This window comes from Empidonax traillii, unplaced genomic scaffold, assembly GCF_003031625.1.
Source record: "Empidonax traillii isolate 1590-97213 ecotype Southwest subspecies unplaced genomic scaffold, ASM303162v1 scaffold308:size980311, whole genome shotgun sequence".
Lineage (NCBI taxonomy): Eukaryota > Metazoa > Chordata > Aves > Passeriformes > Tyrannidae > Empidonax > Empidonax traillii.
In genome coordinates, this window is record NW_020955501.1 from 113,490 (window position 1) to 132,103 (window position 18,614).

The 18,614-nt window shown below is 41.1% G+C and overlaps 1 protein-coding gene across 1 annotated transcript in view; it reads right to left on the reverse strand.

The window, feature by feature from the left end:
- ADGRD1 (adhesion G protein-coupled receptor D1) overlaps positions 1–18,614 on the reverse strand; it is a 127,901-nt gene that overhangs the window by 3,550 nt on the left and 105,737 nt on the right. Inside the window, exon 21 of the mRNA XM_027891047.1 lies at positions 17,302–17,393. Within this exon, the coding sequence (XP_027746848.1) occupies positions 17,302–17,393 (92 nt within the window). The remainder of the gene's footprint in view (positions 1–17,301; positions 17,394–18,614) is intronic.

Genomic DNA, 18,614 nt, shown 5'->3' on the forward strand with positions numbered 1-18,614 from the left:
GTAGTGAATTGAACACAGCGAATATATACTGGAACACTAATGCATGGGCATTGACAGCCAAAATCCCAAAGATCCAGGAGCTTCCCAAGATTGGCAAGAGAACGGCGACGGCTTTAGCTGTGAGTCTGAAAGAGAGAACGAGAACAGCAAATGTGGTGAGACAGCTAAACAGATTTCAGCCCCCAAAACAGGGCAATGTGTGTAACTGTCTTTGAATCTTGGTATCTCGTGGGGTGGATATAGATGGAGGGTCAATAACTGAGGGTGCAGAAGAGATGGAGACATGGTCATTGCAGGCATATCTTCAGTTTACAGTGAAGTATCATTTTGTCAATTATAAGAGTCCAAAACAGAGGGCAGAAACTGGAAAAACTAATCCCATTGTGTAGTACCTCCAAAATATGTGTGCTCAGTATACAGTTGAGTCAAGAAAACACGGTATTTCCCTTACTGAAACTGGCTTGGGGTTTTTAATCACCCCAAACGGGAATAAACATGTAACTCTGCCAAATGCAAATCCTCTAAACACCTCAGCATTATTCTGCTACCACCCTGCCTTGTTCAGAGTTGATTCAGAGAAAAGCACATCAAATATTTAAATAGCTTGTGTTTCTTGGAGATCCCTACTGATATATGGTTCACTCTGCTTAGTCTGGAGGACTTGGCAGAATGTCAATGAAAGGTAGTATGACAGCTGAAAAGTTAATAGCACTGAGAATATAAGAGGGATTTTTGGTTTTGCCTTAATGAGTTATGTACAGGGTGTTTATTAAGTACAGAGTGTCTGTTAGAGTGGAAGATTAATTGAATTGTAGCGTATCAGAGAATTAAACAATCATGGAAAGCTCTCTGCAGCAGCTGAGTTCAGTGGACCAGATTTTATGTAAAGAGTAAACAAAGGGAAGCACAGAGAAAACAAAGGTGTTGGGTTTAGAATTGTGAGAGCACAGTGAGGTCTCCCGAGTGTGTGTTCATCGCTGCCTCCATTAAACACCAAAGAACCACTTTCCACCAGGAGCTCACTTCCTTCACCTGCAGGAGGAATTAGGGCCAACCAAAACCTCCCAGAGAGATCAGGACCCTGGAGCAAAGGTGTGGGCAACATTTTCATCCATTTTCTGCCCTGGCACAAACACTGCCAATACCTCTCTGCCGCCAAACACCACTCAGCCACTTCTGAGCTGCTGCCAACTGCGTGCAGAAAGAACTGTAAAATCCTGCATAGTCCCTGTGCCTTCAGGAAAATGCAGCTGTGCAGGACTCGGGGCAGACTGGGGGGAGGATAAATTCAGATTTCGTGATGGTTTAGATGTCCTCCCTATCCTAATCTAGCAGGGATTTGTATGCCCAACACTGACACTTGTAAAACTATCTTTATTGCAAACCATCCTTTTTTCTTTTTCTCTCTTTTTTTCTCACACTCTCCGTTTTTATAAATTTTTCGGTTTGGAACCCAATTTTTCCCAGCTGGTTTGTTGCCAAAAGTGTTTTCAAATATTTCTTTTCGAGTCAGAGCATAAAAGGCTTCGTCTGTAATTTGTAGTTGGGGGCAGAACAGAGTCAGGCCCTCAATTTCAGTATTTTCAAAACCATTCTTACAGAGTGGATTTTCAGAGGCCTTTAACATCACAAATGTCTCCTGTACTTTTAAAAATCATGTATTAATAAAGACTGCTCACTGTTAAGCCCAGAGTTCAGCACATGTGCAGCAGAAATTCATAGCTAAAAATGAAAATGGAATACAGACATGGGATTTTCCAGGCAAAAGTATTAATGTTTCATGAACACTCATTTAGAGGAGCAGCCATGTGAGGGGAAAATTCATTTAAGACTGTCTAAGGGTCAGCTCTGCATATGATTCACTTAAATCTCATTAGTTTTTTTTCCTAATTATTTCATAACTTTCTATGCTTACATGCTCTGAATTTCACGCTAAGTATGACTTTATTCATTCAAGGCATTTATGAGCTTTACTCACCAGTCAAAGGACTCAGCTTTACTGTTTCTGGGGCTCTTTTATTTTCTTCCCCTTACCCCTCCCCTTCCCACCCTTATTTCTTTTTATCTTTGAACTTTAAAAAAGAAAAATACTAACTGTAAAATGCTGTGTCAGAACACCATTAAGGTAGCAAGGTTAAAATATCTTAGACATACTAAAGTTAATGTTCCACTAGGTACATTAATTCTGACACTCTGCACATACTTTATTTTTTTTTCCTATTCCCATTTATCTTTGCTACATGAATATTTTAGGAGATTAGTTCTAGTACACTAAGACATAGAGCACAATCAAATAGATGTTGTTTTTGGAGAAGGAATGCTTCTCCATGCATGACTTAAGCTGTGCAACCTAAAAAGAAAAGTCACTAGCATCACTTGAGCTTTAGATTGTCTATAAAATGGGTGACATGAAGAAGCAATAATCTGGGGCAGGGGCAGGTCTTACTTTGCAGATATTGAGGTTCAGCCCCAGTGGGACTTCAAAAACTTTGCTGAAGTCTTTCTTTGTCCTTGTGCCCAAATGTGTGAGAGAATAGAATGGCCTGTGCTTTATAAAGGACCCTCTAAATTTCTCCTGTGTGCTCCTTCTCGTGCTCTGGCCTTCAAAATTAGAAGGAACCCTTGTAAATCCATACATAATCCCATTCCCATGAGCTCTCCCAGTGGAATCCCACTTTCAGAGGGCCAGGGTGGAGCCTTTTAAATATCCTGAAGACACATTGTCCCATAATTTCTCAGCTGGCCATTTAACATGCATTCACCCTTTTAATTTCCAGTTGAAAAAAAAAAAAAAAAAGAAAAGTGTTTTTCTTTCCTTTTCCTCTTCTTGAAGTTTAATTCTAATTCCTGAGAAGCAAACCCTGCTCATCAGAGAACTTCCCCTCCAAATTTCTTCAACTGCCTTTTTTTTTTTTTCCCAGTTGCTTTTGTTTTAGCATTCCCTTCAGTGCAGGATTTTGATGTTCTCTCTATATCTTGCTCAGCCAGAGACAGGGCTGTTAGCCAGCATTTTACTCCAGCTGAAATCCTGGGGTGTGCACTAATCAATCAGCAGAGGAAGGGAAGTTTCCCGACCCGGGTAATTATTGCGGCCGTGCTGAAGCCCCCGGTGTGCAAGAAGCACACAGGTCTGAGCACCTCTGAGAGGCATTTTCATTACCAGCATCCTGTAAAATCACTGCCCTGTTACTGAAGTTACCAGGGACGTTTTTCCGAGAGCGCAGTTGGGCCTTCCAGTTTTATTGTACTTGCAATTGGTGTGGAACAGCTCTGCTCAATTGTGATTTCTCCCTTCCCCTTAGTTAATCTCTGCCCTTTTCTGCTGTTGCCCTGGGCACGCTGTCGATATCTCACACCCAGGCACGACGACTCCACTGACAGCTTACAAGAAAGAAATTTCACTGCTCGCAGAAAGAAAACTTTATTACTTCTGTGAAGGGGACCCCTAATTCACAAATCAATTTTATTGGTTCTATATGGAGCACTAATCCTTTTAAGACTTCTGACATCCACTTTTCACTCGTGATGCCTGTTGAAGTAAGAACTAAATTCAGGCCCATAAGCCAAGATTATACAATCATTGGAGGAAATGCTGTCTAAAAAAAAAAAAGTCAGAAATCCTTCATCACAATTCACTGAAATTGATAACTTGACAAATAAGTCTTTTAACTGAAGTTTCTCTCTTGTTTCCTGAACTCCTCACTAGTCACTTCCAGCCATATCCTTTGTGCTTCATATAAAACAAATAAATCCTCAGACCTGTAAATAACATTTCAGACTAATGCCTGGAAAAATTGAATTTAGCTTCGGTTTCCCATTTGTTACGAGCAGCACTCACCAACTTCTGAGCTGGCAGTTGGAGAGCTGCTGGGAACCACATGCAGCAATTCTGGCTGTGATTGGAAACGTTTTTTCATGCAAGTCCAGCACACTTTGCTCCCTGGAGCTCCTTTTTTTTTTACTCCAAGGAGCAAAACCAACACCAAGAGGTTTGGGTGGTGAGTTGTCACTGATGTCAAACAGGGAGATGGAAGGATATTGGTAACAACTGGTATTTTTTAGGGAACTAAATGGCAATAAAAACACGAGGCTAATCCACAGCCACTGGTACCATTCGGAATCTGGAGGAATGAGCTGCCTTGCACTCCTCAAGAGAAAAATGGAGTCTTGTAATGCACTGAGGGTGGTGTGAACTGCTCAGCAGAGCAGCCAAAGCACGGGCTCTCAGTCCAATCCCTCGGGCCCATTTTGAACTTAGCAACCAATTTACTCCCCACGTTGCACAAAGTGATATCAGAGGAGGTGTGAGGGTGTTTCACTAAAATAAATTAATCTCTGAACTCTTCCAGACACTTTGATCTAGTGGGTAGAGCTCTCATCTTAGAAAGGACAGGCATGGATTTTACTTCTGCTCCTGACACCAAGCAGTAGCTCAAGAACTCCTGCAAATGTACCTGTACCTCCTTCTCCTCCTACACTCTGTCTTGCCTGTATGGACAACAAGGCTGATGGCACAAGGGACGTCTTTTAATTAGTACAGGAATGTCTTTTTATTAGTACATACACATTTCCTTGCCTAGTCTTGGGTGATTTCTAAGCTCAGCTGTAGATTTAAAAAAAATCATAAGGAAAAAAAGGAAGACAAAGCTACTTGTAATTGCAGAAGCCATTTCCCGTTTTCCCAAATGTTGTTTGCACTTTCAAAATAATGCTGTGAAACTGAATAAGAACTATAAATTTACAGTCACTTCAGATTGTTGCGTTCTCATGAGTGCCATTTATAACTCAGGAAGACCTTGATAATCAAAAGTGTTGTAGCTACAAAAAAAGCAATTTAGGATGCAAAAGCAACTAAATCAGATTGATTTTCATCACAAGAGTGGGAAGGGGGGTGGCATTTTCTCTACACTCTCAACCACGGACCCTCACAACAAGGCAGATGTTGCCAAAGCAGTGTCACCTCTCACAAGCCTTCCCAAAAACCTAAAACTGCTCCTTTGGTAGATGCAGCATTTGCCCAGAATATCAGAGGTCTGGGCTCAAATCACTCTTCTGTCTAAGGGAGTGAAGTTTCCCTTTTCCAGAAAAGTATTTTGACTCCCTGCTTGGTGCTCATTCTTGCCTATTGAATCCGTTCCATTTCCATTAAATAATTAAATATTCTCTGGCTCAGAGAGAGAAGGTGAACTCCATAGATTAGTCACAAGGCACTCCCTGAGAGAAGAGAGTCCTACCTAATCCTTGCTTTATTAATATTTCTGAATTTATATTAAATATTCAGTAGAGCAGGGACTGAAATTCAAGTCTCACTTGAAATCCCCATCAAGCCCAAAAAAATTAAGGCCATGACCAGAAATGGAGCTGCTTTAAGAATTTTAATACTGAGAAGGCAATTCCAGGGACTGGCAGTGCTGACTTTGGACTTAAGCACCTAACCAGGGATTTAGGGATCTGTGCCTTGCTAAGGCCTCCCAAAGATCAAGCCCCATGTCACCTCCATTGCCTCTGGATTCTAAAACTGCAAAAGAAAAAAAAAGTATACTTCCCAAAAAAGAGCAGTAAGTACTGAACCAAAGCATGTTCTTCTCCTTGTCTTTAATGTAAGCTATTAAAAAAATATAAAGAATTAAAATATAATGTTCTTGCAAGCTGAATTTTCAGTGTTTATGATTTCCCTAGAGGAACTGAATTTGCTGTGGGATTTTTTTTTTTCTACAGTTCCTTTCTCCAGCATTTTTTTGTTACTAATTCTCTCACTGCACTGCTGCTGAGACAGCATTCTCTGCTTCTCCGTCCCCAAGCCCAAGGTAAGAGCTAAATTTACACTGCCATTGAGTCATCAAAGAAAAAAAGAGCTTGTTATCACCGTGGAAGAACGTCCCATATGCAGCCAAGGAGTGTCAATAATTTGGCTTGGATGAGGACACCTGCACTGAGCAGCATACCCAGCTCTACACAAACTCACTCCCAAAAGGCACCCAAAAGCTTCTCTGTTCTTAGTGAAGTCACCACTTTTAAAAGGTGACTGGGACCACCTGCTAATGAATAGTCTTGTTGCATATTTGTGCTTCAATCATCAAAACGGTGCGTGTCTCTGTGCTTCCTTTCATGCTCTGCTTCTCCTGAAGCATCACTTGAACCCCAGGAAGAGCCCCAGTGGAACAGAGCATGTTTTCCCTTTTCCATAGCAACTGCTAAAGGAGCATGCAGCACAAATATCTGCACTCAGTCAGTCACTCCAGGTGTGCTGAGAACAATCCCAGCTGAGCAGCGACGCAACCGTTTTGAGTACAACCATTTAAAGCAAATTCACACTCAGTGGTGCTCTGGACACTCTGCATGTGTGAAAACAGGTCTGATCCTGCAGCCTCCCCCCTTCTTCTAACAGGGACACTGCGCCCAGATCTGCACTGGGCTCAGCCCAGGTGAAGGAACCTGTTGTGACAGTTTATTCCCAGAAAACTCGTTAGCTCTTCCTTTCAAGGACAAGGCAATGGAAGTGTCTGAAAGGGGCAGATCCTGCCTGTGGGTGCCAGGTGGAGCAGGCTGGATGCCACCTACCTTTTGCCTCCAGCATTTACACCTAATTACTTCTTCCACTACAGTCTCCATTGTTTATTCATTTTCCAAGCTCCCAGTGCAGGATTTCTTCCACATCTCGTGACAGCTTTCTGTCCCTAGGTATGTTGTCAGTGTGAGCCAGGAATCTGCATCAGCCCAGCTCTCACTGTTTCTAATTGGCTAAATCTCTGCAAGTCATCTTGAAAGAATATAATGAAAATTAGTCTTATTGCTCTATTTACAGCCATCTCAATCTCCTTTATAGTTATTGTATCATGTGGTGAAAATCTCTATTTTCCCAGCAGTAAACTAAGATGACAGAGCCAGTGCTAATAAAGAGGGATTGTCAAATGACAGAAGTTATGAAAAGGACCTCATAGTGTTCACTTTTCCATACATAACAGGAGGTTTGAAGGAAGCATTCACATGACTGGAATACTGATTTGAAAGGGCACAGATTGTTCACAAAGGACACACAGGGGAAAAGAAAGGGTGTGTTAAAAGCATAGACCTGCTCAAAAGAGCCAGAAAGTTGAGGCAGACAGACCTTGCAAAAATCTCTGTGCAAAAATAAAGTATGGCAAAAATAAAGAACAGTGTGGCAATTTTGGCTCTCCAGACCACAAGGCTGGTGTGGATGGGGCCTTTTTTCTCTGAACATCTCAAGAGTTGTCCAAAGCACAGGATAAGGTGTTAATACAGAGCCAGCTTCATTAAACTGATGATAACTATAATAAAACACAGTTTATAGACCTGCTTTTAAGACTTACAAAGCTGCAGTCAGTGATGGAAAGCCTTTTTTTTTTTTTTCCTTACTCTGGGATGTCAAACCAGGAACATCACGTGCTAAAAACATGAAGTAGCCCCTACTCTGTGCTCTGTGCTGATGATGTTTGTGCTGGAGCATCATGCTGGGGTTGGATTTTCAAAAGTGTGGTCCTTTGGAAAGACTGGAGGCTTTTAGCTTGAAGCCAGTGGGGCCCGTGGTTTAAATAAGATGACAAAGTAACAATCACATCAAATCACGCACAGAATTTCTGTGGAGTAACGTTCTCCCCTCGAGGAGCTGAACTCTGAAAATGATCTCTAGAACTGAACAGTCTCAGTGACCCTTAATTATGCAACGATATCAACAGAACCATCACTCTCCCGTTTCCACGGCAACGGCCCCAGCGAACAGCAAAGCTGTCAAGGTCAGGCACATGAACTGAGAAAGAAAAGCAATTTTCTGTGTAATGGTTCACACGAGCTCTAACTGCAGCAGTGGCAAAGAAACAGCCACGTCCTTGCTTCATCATCTGTCTCAAATGTGCATATGGGGGGAAAGAATGCCTCGCTGTCTGGGCTCTGCCAGCGGCTGCTGCTCTGGAGGACAACTCAAACTTCACAAAAGCATCCAGTTCAACACAATGATGCAACGTGAGGAACCTGATTTCTCACTGAACTGGCATTAAAGAAGCCAGGCAACTCATGGCTTTATAGTGTTTATGAAATTAATGCCACAGTTGGTGCTGTTTCACTTACCAGTGCTTCTATCTGAGTCTCTTTGGGCTTTTTGGAACCATCTCAAGCCCTTTGCTTTACTAAGATGCTGCTGCACTGGGTAGGGTTGGGTTCCATAACCACAGTGAAAATGAAAAATATTTATTTATTTTCATCTCTGAGCTGAGGGTTTGCTGATTCTCTCCTTCTGCACTGTGGGCTCAGACAATAACTCCTGAAATGTTTCTTTATGCAGCTCCACACAAATTTATATCTGTCCCATTGCTGCTCACTTTTTTGAACAAGTGATCTGAATCATTACCACATCCACTCACATGAGGATACCCAAAGCTGCTTTATTCCTATATTCCCCAGTTTTTAATATCATTGTTAAATGGCATTATTAAAAGGCAGCTAACTTGGGAGGGCAACTGGGGAAGCTACAGGAAATACTGGGGGTAATTATTGTAATCACCTGTATTTTTCATTTATTTCATTTTATTTTGAGAGACCATTATTGGGAAAATATGTAGATCACATTTAGCTCAGAGCTGTGTCAGCCTGGGCAGTGATTTACAAGTTGCCCAGGGCTCTGCACAAAGGTGCATGCTTAAATCAGCATTTGCTTTCTGCAGCACCATAACTATAATATTTGTTCTTATTATTCTGCATAAAGCTGACACAGAGTTCCAGGATTATAAATTGGACCAAGGATGTAAATGAGCAGTTCTAGCAAGCCCTTGAAGTTATTGCTGTTCAGAGGGAGTTGTGCCATTTCGTGATGAAGGACCAGCATTTAATTGTTACTCTGGTACCAGGCAGAAAGCTGTGACTCAGAGCACCATCCTCCTCCTCCTCCTCCTGGCATTTTCAAGGCTTCAAATCAGATAGTAAAAGACTGGAAAAGAAATATAACTAGGACATTAAAAAAAAAAAAATTAATGTGAACTTCAAAGCTAGAGATTTTCAAAACATGAAACTTTCTGTTGTTATAATTCTAAGGTAGAAGAGGCAAGCTATTCCTTAGACAAGTCTGGCAGCAGGGAGGAGGACAGTGGGGTGACACCACACCTGCACTGTTCTCAGGTGTCTCAATATCATACAGTTAACAACACCCTTGACCCAGCTCCTCTCTAGCTGGCACCTTGTATGCAGCAAAAGACTCATCAGGAATGATCCAGCCTTAGGCATGGGGCCAGCAGAGAGTTTTTTTCCTCATTAAATGCTGCAGAAGTCCTGATTTGTCTTAAGACCCCATCTGAACACAGTGTACCCTCACGTTCCTGCAGAGAGCAGATTACACCTGCTGAGACTGCTCTTGGGATCTATCAGGGACTGATAGGTTGGAATCAAGACATTGATTCAATCACGGATCAATAATTACAACAGAGGCTTCTAGACATTCCCATCTAGATAGGATGATAAGTACCTGAAGGGTGGCTTGGTATGGCCCCTTCTCTCACACCCTTCTCTCCCATCACTGATTCCGTTGCTTTCCCAGCAAAGTTTCATCACAGGGATTTAATAACCAAGTTTTAATAAAAGTTACTCTATCTTTACATTCAGATGTGAAAATAAACATGCCTAAGCATCTCTAATAAAAATTATTATACCTTTATACTCAGCAAATCCAGCACCTCTCAACTATCAAGTTTTCCAAATATATTTTGCACCTGTGTGTTTTGCTAACACAGAAAGAAATAGGCACATGAGCATCAACTGCTTGTTCCTCTGGAGCCAAAATCAACAGGCCCTGGAGCAGCAAATCCAGCTTAAGGAGTAATGACAGACTGAAAACTATTCCTACAGAAGACAATTTTGGCTCAGAAGGAAACAACCAAGGTAAAAATAAACTGTGGAAAGGCTCAGAGTGTCATCTTGTCCAGCTCAGCCATGAGAAGGGGTCGGTTGTCGCTCCTGGCACCAGAATTAGCCCTGACAGAGAGCAGCACAACCACTTCTGAGAGCTCTTCAAAGGCAGCAGCTCAGCAGCCCTCCAGGTGATCAACTCCACTACTTTGCAATTCCCCTCCCACTACAGGAAGCTCAAAGATATTTGATTTTTTCTCATTAGTTAAAGCCTGTTACTATTTGTCCCCCTTTCTCCGGTTTTGCAGAGCAGCCTCCTCTCTACAGCTACGCTTTACATACTTTTAATCTTTTAATACTCCTCCCAAAATGCGCCTGAAATGCTCCTGAACAATCACAACATGGCCTGGAGCCTTTCTCCAGTGTTGAGACTCTCAGCATCTGCAGCGAAGAAACCACTACCATTACTGTCATTATGATCTCAAAAAAATTAGCACTTCCTCATTAATGCCCTCATTGGCAACATTGAAACCCATGTTATTTCCAGTCTAAAACTCTGAGTCTAATAAGGAGATACCCCAACTGCATTTGTATTTGTCATATTCAATGAGCCAGAAATTTAATTAGATTGAAAACATTATCATTGGCAGGAGCACTTCAGCTCGCTAGTTGTCACTGCTTAATACTTTCATTTTAATTATTTCCTTTATTGTCAGTCAACTGCCCCCCTTCCAACAGTTTCTATGAGGTACATCCCTCGTGCTGTTTGAAGCCCTGTTCAGTGAACACGATTCCTCACACACAGTGAGAAATTGTCAAGAAAAGGAATTGCTGGAAGAAGATTTGGCTTGTCACACTGCTCTGTCTGATGGATGGCTCTCCTTCAGCAAATGGAAAAAGTTCTTTTCTTTCTCAGCAGAGCACACCAAAGCAGGTGCTTCGTGTCTCTCGGGGTTGCCCTGCAAGCATCTGCCACCCAGAAAGGCACAGAAAGGGTTTTCCAGTGCTACGGATTTTGATTCCCCGTAGACTTTTCCGAAGAGTTTTGCAGATTGGAACTTGCTCCTCATCCCTTGTGGAAGGATGGGGAAATACAACAAAAAAAGAAAGAGGAAAAATTCTCTAATGGCATCAGAAAGGGGTGGAATTTAGTTATGAAGGGAGATTAGAGTATCTCCTTTGGAAAGAGAGCTCTCATGAGCTTCAAGCAAGAGCCGTGATTGACAAGTACATTCTGAGAAAATGAACAGCTGGGAATAATCCTTAGAACGGGGAGTTGTTGGACACCAAATGACATGAAACAGGAGTGGGATCTCAGGAGGAAAACACAACAAATACACAATATCTTGGGGAAAACTGGCTGATGTTGGGGCACCAAAGCTATCAGCACTGACTGCCAGCGCCGGCAGCCGAGGCAGAAGGTGCCTGGTGTGTTTATAAACAAAGCAAAACACCGCTGCAGAGTCATGGCACGGAAGGGATCAGCGATTAAATGGATGAGCAATTTGCCACAGCACGCTGGGTGTGCTGCAGGAATGTAATAGATGGCTTTGCAAAGTGCTTTGGAACGGCCAATTACGCGCTTAAACCGTACAGATTGTCTGCAGCACCACGAGCTGGTGGAGGACAACCCTCTTGGATTTGCACCTGGCAAAGGGAAATACTTTCTGTACAGCTGATTTTTTTTTTCCCAAATAACAAAAATAAGGAATGGATTTGCATTAAACCTACATGTTCCATTTTCAGTTTCATGCAAAGGGGGTTATGATAAAAAATGGAGGATGAATGAAAACAGCAGTTTACACGACTTGCCTGCTGAGTTTTTCTTGAAGAAGTCCTGTTTGGCTCCTGTGCATTGCAGCTACTGCCATTTGTTCCAATTTTCAGTCATTAATTTAACTAAAAAGAAGAAGTATTTTTCCAGTGGAGAACTGTTCTACTATTTTACTGAGTGGAGCTTTGAGGGACGAAGAAAATAAGTAAAACGAATGAAAGAAAGGGGTAAAAGGCCAAGAAATATTTCTAATTTTGCCGTAATTGCTTTCTCCGTGGATGATTATGATAGCTATCACTTCTGGTTCACCAAGTGCTGAAGAGTACACTTGACAAAAAAGACAGAGATTTTTCCAACTCATTGGACCATTTCAGAGCAAGCAGTGAGAAAGTATTCAGTAAGAGCTGGACTTGGCAGTTTATTCAAGAGAAGTTAATGGAACTCTCTCCTGGACAACACCACGCAGAAGTGAACTGGCTGGGAAATCACAGGGGTATGGCTGAGTAGAACTAAAACTGCTCCCTGCAACAGAGGCATGCTTTGTGTTTCTTCCTATGTTATAATTATTATCAGCCTTAGCGCAAAACTAAGATATTTGGCAATTTTGTTATATTTTACCCCTTGTAATCCAGCAGCCAGGCAGCTCAGCTAGTCAAATAATTACCTGTGATAGGCATAATCAGGGAAGGGTTCTCCCCAAGGGGAACCAAATGAGCACATTTCTAACACATTGTCACATCAGGTGTTTTTTTTTCTCACTGTAACAGAGAAGTACCTTTGCAAGCAAACACAGCAATGAGACTTTGAAAGGGTAGAGCAGCAAGAAACAAAACTATTTAGGTCCTAATAAGAGATAATGAATGCACTGTTAGAGTTAAGTCTGTGGATGCAGCAGAAATAAGTAAGAAAAAGGGTTCAAATGGCCCATAACTCAGAAATGTAATCATGTGCCTTTTCGAGCACATGAGCAATTCCATTAAACTAAGCTGCTTTAATTGCATTAAGCTTAGAGAGGCTACTCATATGCTTAAACTCAAACATATGATTAGTTATTTCCCTAAAAAAAGAACAGATAATTCAAACAAATGCTGTATGTATGCATTTAAATGTTTCAAGGTATTAGATTCAGCATTCTATGAACTGAAACATTCAAATTAGCTTTTTGGCAGAAAATCTGTTCCCTGGATGCAAAACATTCTCCTAAGGACACATTTGAATTACTGCTTGAAATTATTTTGCTGAAAGTCAATAGCTAATCTTGTAATAAAAGGTTCAAGAACAATCAATCACAACTAAGTGAAAAGTTCATGCTCTATATATGTGTTTGATATGCTTCAAAAACAACAAAAAGCACCTTCTTAAGTAAATTCAAGTAATAAATAGGAGCTGATAATTCTTTGCTCAGCTCTTACCAGTAAACCGCTCTTGCAGAATTAAAGATTCAGACACTAAAAAGTGATTATTTTTACACACATACAGAAATTACTACAACACACAAATACTTACTGTTTGGACTGTCACAGGAGTCTATTACGCATTAATTAATGTCTCTAATCATATACTGATTAATTATATTCATCTTGCCATAAATTACTGGGTATTTTGCACTTTATGCATCATAAAAACTTGCTCTTTTATGCTGCTCCTTCAATTTATCCTATACTTTATTTTGAGGGCACTATTATTATTTTCATTAAACAAACAAATGACCACACGAGCAGGTTTGAAACTAAAACAAAATGTTCAGCAAGATGCTCTTGATGTCTCCACCGTGACAAGCAACATCTGAACTTGAAGAGGTCAACCAGCCAATAAAGAATTCTTAAGCACTTCATTCTGTGAGAAATGTGAATGGGGAGGAAGAAAAAAAAAAAAAAAAAAAAGAAGAAGGAATTATGTCCACAATTTCCTTTTCTGTTTTGGCTTTTAAAAGTGAAGTTTGACAGATGCTGCCTTCAGATTGGAGCACTGGCTCACCCCGATGCATACTCTGCAGTCACGTTTGAGTCAGCATTTGAGAGGACCTGTTGCCATATGGAAAATCAGGAACAATTACTCTAAATAATTACATCAGTTTATTGCTGTCTGTTGCCAAGAGAAACAAGCCTTGTTGGTGATATCCACTTGCGTTGCCAAGTAACTTAATCTACCAGGAAACCAAATATGCTGCAGGCCCAGCACTTCTCTAGCAATAAATACCCTTTCTAACTGATATCATGATGACTCAAAAGTGCATCTTTGACGATTTCCTGAGGTAATCTCTGCTCGGTTATGGGCTGATGGCCTGGGAGGTGTGAGTTATCACACCAGGCTTGAGACCCGCAGAGATGGTATCTGGGTACAAATCAGTCAGTATGGGCTTCCCTCAGCCACTGGGGAGAAATCAGAACTTTAAAGGCAAGTGAGATGAACACTAAACAGACAAGTTGAACCACCGTTTCTCCACAGATCAGGAGTCCCAGTGGAGGTGGTATCAGCTTTGCTGAGCTCTGGAGTTTAGGGGAGACGAAGCCAGGTGAGGTCCTCTCCCACCCAGGCTGCCAGCAGCAAAGGAAACCAGTCTTTGTCAGCGTGATTAAACCTTTCCTTTGGCAGTAGAGCCTGGCAAGAGGTGAGCCTGATGAGGAGCCAGTTCCATAAAACCTCTAGGCTGGGACTTTCAGACTACAGCTGCTCAGGTTTGAGGGCAGCAACACCTGCAGCTCTGAGGCTTCTCTGCTTATGGGCAGATGTGTTTGCCCGAGTCACCAAGGAAAGGCAAGGTGGCACTGGCACCTTCCTGATGCTCCTGCCACAAGCACTTTGGGCATTCCTCAGCCAGTTTGCCAGGCTTTCCAGTTCACTGTCGCTTGTAAATGTCTAACCCTGCCCTTTAACTGCTGTCATTCAAACCGTTGCAGACAACAACTCCCCGTTTCTCGGCGCGCTTTCCACTTAAATTTCATTCCAGCCTGAAAAGACAGCATAGAAATTCCCCCTTTTTTCTCCCTCAGTTGGATTGAGCAGGTTTCCCCTCTCACTAAAGTTCTCATTTTCTGTCTCAGAGACCACAAACACAGCCCCGAAGGAACCACTTCTGCCTCGTGTCCCACTCGAGCGCTGCCAACAGCTGCGACGCGGCGACAAAGTGCTTTCCTGCCTCACCAAAGTCACGCCGTGCCGTTTGAATTGAGCTCAGTGTTCGCGAGAAGGGGTTGATAAATCCCTCCTAACACGCTGCAGCTTTGCCCTGAGCTCATCTCAATGAACTGCAGCGCTCACACGGGTGCCTGGCGGGCCCTTTGTTGGAGGCTCACGTTACACGAAGCGTTCTGCAGTCTGCAGTGATTCCTCCCTGAGCCCGTTGAACTTGTTGGTTCAAAAACCACCTTGGCAGTCCTTGCTGGCAGCGACCTGACAGAAACTACAGGGCTTATTGTGTTTGTCTGATTTCTCAGTGTTCTGTCACCGGTTCCTTTGGCTGTGCTCATCCACCCTCACCCGTTAACAACCTGTAATCAACACCCAGCATCCTTTAGTGCTTGGAGCCACGGGGGGTTTTTTTCACTACAAAAAGCCCTTCCCCTTGCAGCTGTCAGAGCAGAACCTTCTTTTGTTTTGTTCTCTTCTCTTTTTTTGGAAAATGATAACACAGGCATAATGATTTCACACTAGACATATAAACCTCTTCACCTGTATAAGGAATGCTGATGGCAAGAGGATGAAACTCTCCTGAAAGGCTTTACAATTATCTTTTTTTTTCCAACAGTGCAGTTACTTTCTCCATGACATCCCCTGTACACAAAACTCTAATTCATCATGCCTCACTGCTGTGCTGAATCAGGGTATAAATACTCTCCAGGATCTGATTTGAACAGATATTTATGCCCTCCTTATTTAAAACTTCTTTTGAAGACCCATTTCTGTAATGATATCTGCAGAAGAAGAGCTATTCTGTATGTTCTGTTTACCCTTTATTATATCTTATTGACTTAATTTAGTTCTGTGAGGAAAGATGTTCTATCAGAGCATATTTCCCCTTAATAATTCAATGATTTAACGTTTCCAGATGTATCATCCCATTGATTATCATTTTTCTCCATTGCCATCACTTTTGTCAGGTCAAATCCTAGAAGTGTAATGTAAAAATTACTTGACTCAAATAGAATCTCTTAGGCAGAGTGCCTGGAGAAGTCACATTTTCAGTGCAGAGCTACACCATTGCAAATCCACAGCTGACAATATTTGAACTAAGGACATAACACTCCTCACTGAATGGATTACATCTGATTCCTGGACCAATCATTCGTACATGGATTTACTTATGTGCATACACAGAGTTTTCTTTGAAAAAATTAATATATATTAGTCTGCAGGGTAGAGTGTGTATTGAATCAATTGCTCGTAATACAAATAAAATATCTAAGTAAATAGAGCAATCTGTGTAGAAGCTTCTCTTCTACTTACAAAGTTCTTTCTTTGTCTTCATACCTCTAATAATGCACAGAAATTGGCATTGACAATATATAGTTATTTGCTTCCTAGGGTTCTATATTTCCTTTGTACTTCTGAAGGTCACAGGGACTCAGCCAAACCTGAAACAGTCATTTTGATTCCCAATTTTTTCATTTCACCACAAGGTAATTGTCTTATAGATTTTCGTGTAGATTATTTACTGTTTTTCTTTTCCTGTTGGATAAGTATACAATAACTAAACTAACTTCAATTAGGTAACTGTCACCAATATCTAAAACTTAATGACACTTTCAAAATTACATGAGTAATCCAAGCATAAAAATTATTCTTTATGGTACCATTTCAGAACAGTGGCACCAAATCCCCATCGTGCAATAGCCTGTGTCTCAGAAACATTAAACACAAACCATCATCACATTTTTCTTCCATGTAAGTTCTATTTTCCTTTAGTTATATACGGTGTCCTTTCTATATTTGGACTAAAGCATCCTTAGGAGATACAAAATGGAATATTCAGCATCTTAATTTAACCTCGCTTATATTAAATTATCTTCTTAGCTACCCATATGTAATCTTATATATTTTAGAAATATGGGAATTTGTCCTTGTGTATTCAGCAGTAGCTTTGTGCCTGCCTTACATTTCCCCTCCAGACTATTTTGAAGATGATTCACTCTCAGAGGCCACCATCCCCAGAGGCTCATGGCACTGTGATATAAAGACCTGCTTGGATTTAAGCACACATTTAAATCCAGCATAAGTCTGTGTGCTTTGCAGTATCAAGAGTGTCTTAAAGATAAGCATATGCCTAAATATTATGCTGAACTGGGGCTAGAAATAAGGTCTATCCTCTGAAGGAGCAGAATAGTTCCAATACCCCAGTACAGATTAACGATGCTGTGTGAGATTTAGCTTTGAATAGAGCAGGAAGAGGAAAGTCTCCCTTAATAAAAGGGAAAAACATGAATCAGCAAATGCTGGAGACTGTAATAAGCAAGAAAACACTTTAGCTCCTGCTGAGCCACAGGTTCCATCCTGTGAAGCATTTAGCTTTAATAAAATATAGTTTAACTGGCTGCATTCAAGAGAATGATAAGCTACCTTTAACATGATTTGTTTTTTTACTGAAGAAGAGTGATGTTCATGTTCTGGGAGAAGTCCATGCTTTAACATTGCTGGAATGAGATTGTTACAATACAATTTGAGTGAGAAAAACTTACTTGAAGGCATTAGCATCTCCATGGACCTTATAGTTGTCTGCACTGATTCTGGAGATGACTCTCGTGACAGCGATGAGAATGCCAATATTGACCTGGAGAAGATGAAGGAACGAGACTTGGTAAGGAAAGCGAGTTCTGACTGTGTCAGAGGTGCAGGCTGCCCTAGGAGGGGATTGTACAAATACAGCAGAAAACAGAAACTTCGTATTTATTTGGCAAAAGAGCTTTTTGGTGTTGGACTGTTATAGTTTGCCCCTGGTCAATGATTTCTTTCCCCCCACAGTGGGTAGTTCTTGCTTTGGTTTTGTGCTTGCCTGTACACAGACTCCAGGGTGCAAAAGTCCCTTTTCTTACCAAAGTCTGCTTGCAATTTAAGCACAAGACTATTTTAAAACAGCAATGAGAAAAATATGTAAAGCCTGAACCCTGCTCTTCAAAGGCCCGGCTCTTTTTGATGTCGGGTCCAGCAGAAACATCAATAAAATGAAAAGAATTCCCAACAGAAAAGTAGGAAATCTTGAAAAGACTAGCACTGAAAATGTCCAACAAAAGAAAGTTTGTGCTGGAGTCACAGGTGAAGGAAGAAGGAAATCACTTAAAGGAAACGTGGCAAGGATTGTCTTGCTGTGCAAAGACCTTGGGTTTAAAGAAAAAAGAAGAGTCAAGAATGTGAAGGTGAGAGACATATTTCCCCCTTCCTGCCCAAATTTATATCTCAGCTACAAAGCATCAAGTTAAGAACAAAACTATTTTGAACTACAGAACAAAAAGAAAGAGAAGACTTCCAAAAAAAAAAAAAAAAAAACAGCAAAAGACAAACTGGACAAATGAGGTGCTTTTCTAACACAGCAGTTGTTCAGTATTTATAGCTGAATTTTAATTTTTTAATATAAAAGAAATTAAATATAAAATTAATTTCCTAGGCAATTTGGACGGTGTAAAGTGGATTTAAAAGGCCTTGGTGCAGTCAGTGTGACTATACTATTCCAGGGTGCACTGGTAATATCTCTAAAAGATGAGAAGGGAATATTGTGATCTCACTGCTGATGTAGAAAAAGGTACTCAAGTCATGAAGTTCTGTATTTAAAATTCCTGAACCACTAAAAAATTTTTGCTTCGGTATTTTTAGAAATTAAAGTAATCTCATCCAACCTAAATAAACAGATTAGCTACAAATGCCTGCCTCTGTTAATGCTTCAGTAAGTAAAGCATGGAGTTATTTCCACTGCCCTTACAATGGGAAACCAAAATACAGCCTCTGAGTTGTTCTTCCAGTGATTTTTTTTGGCATCTGACATAAATGCTTTGCCAGT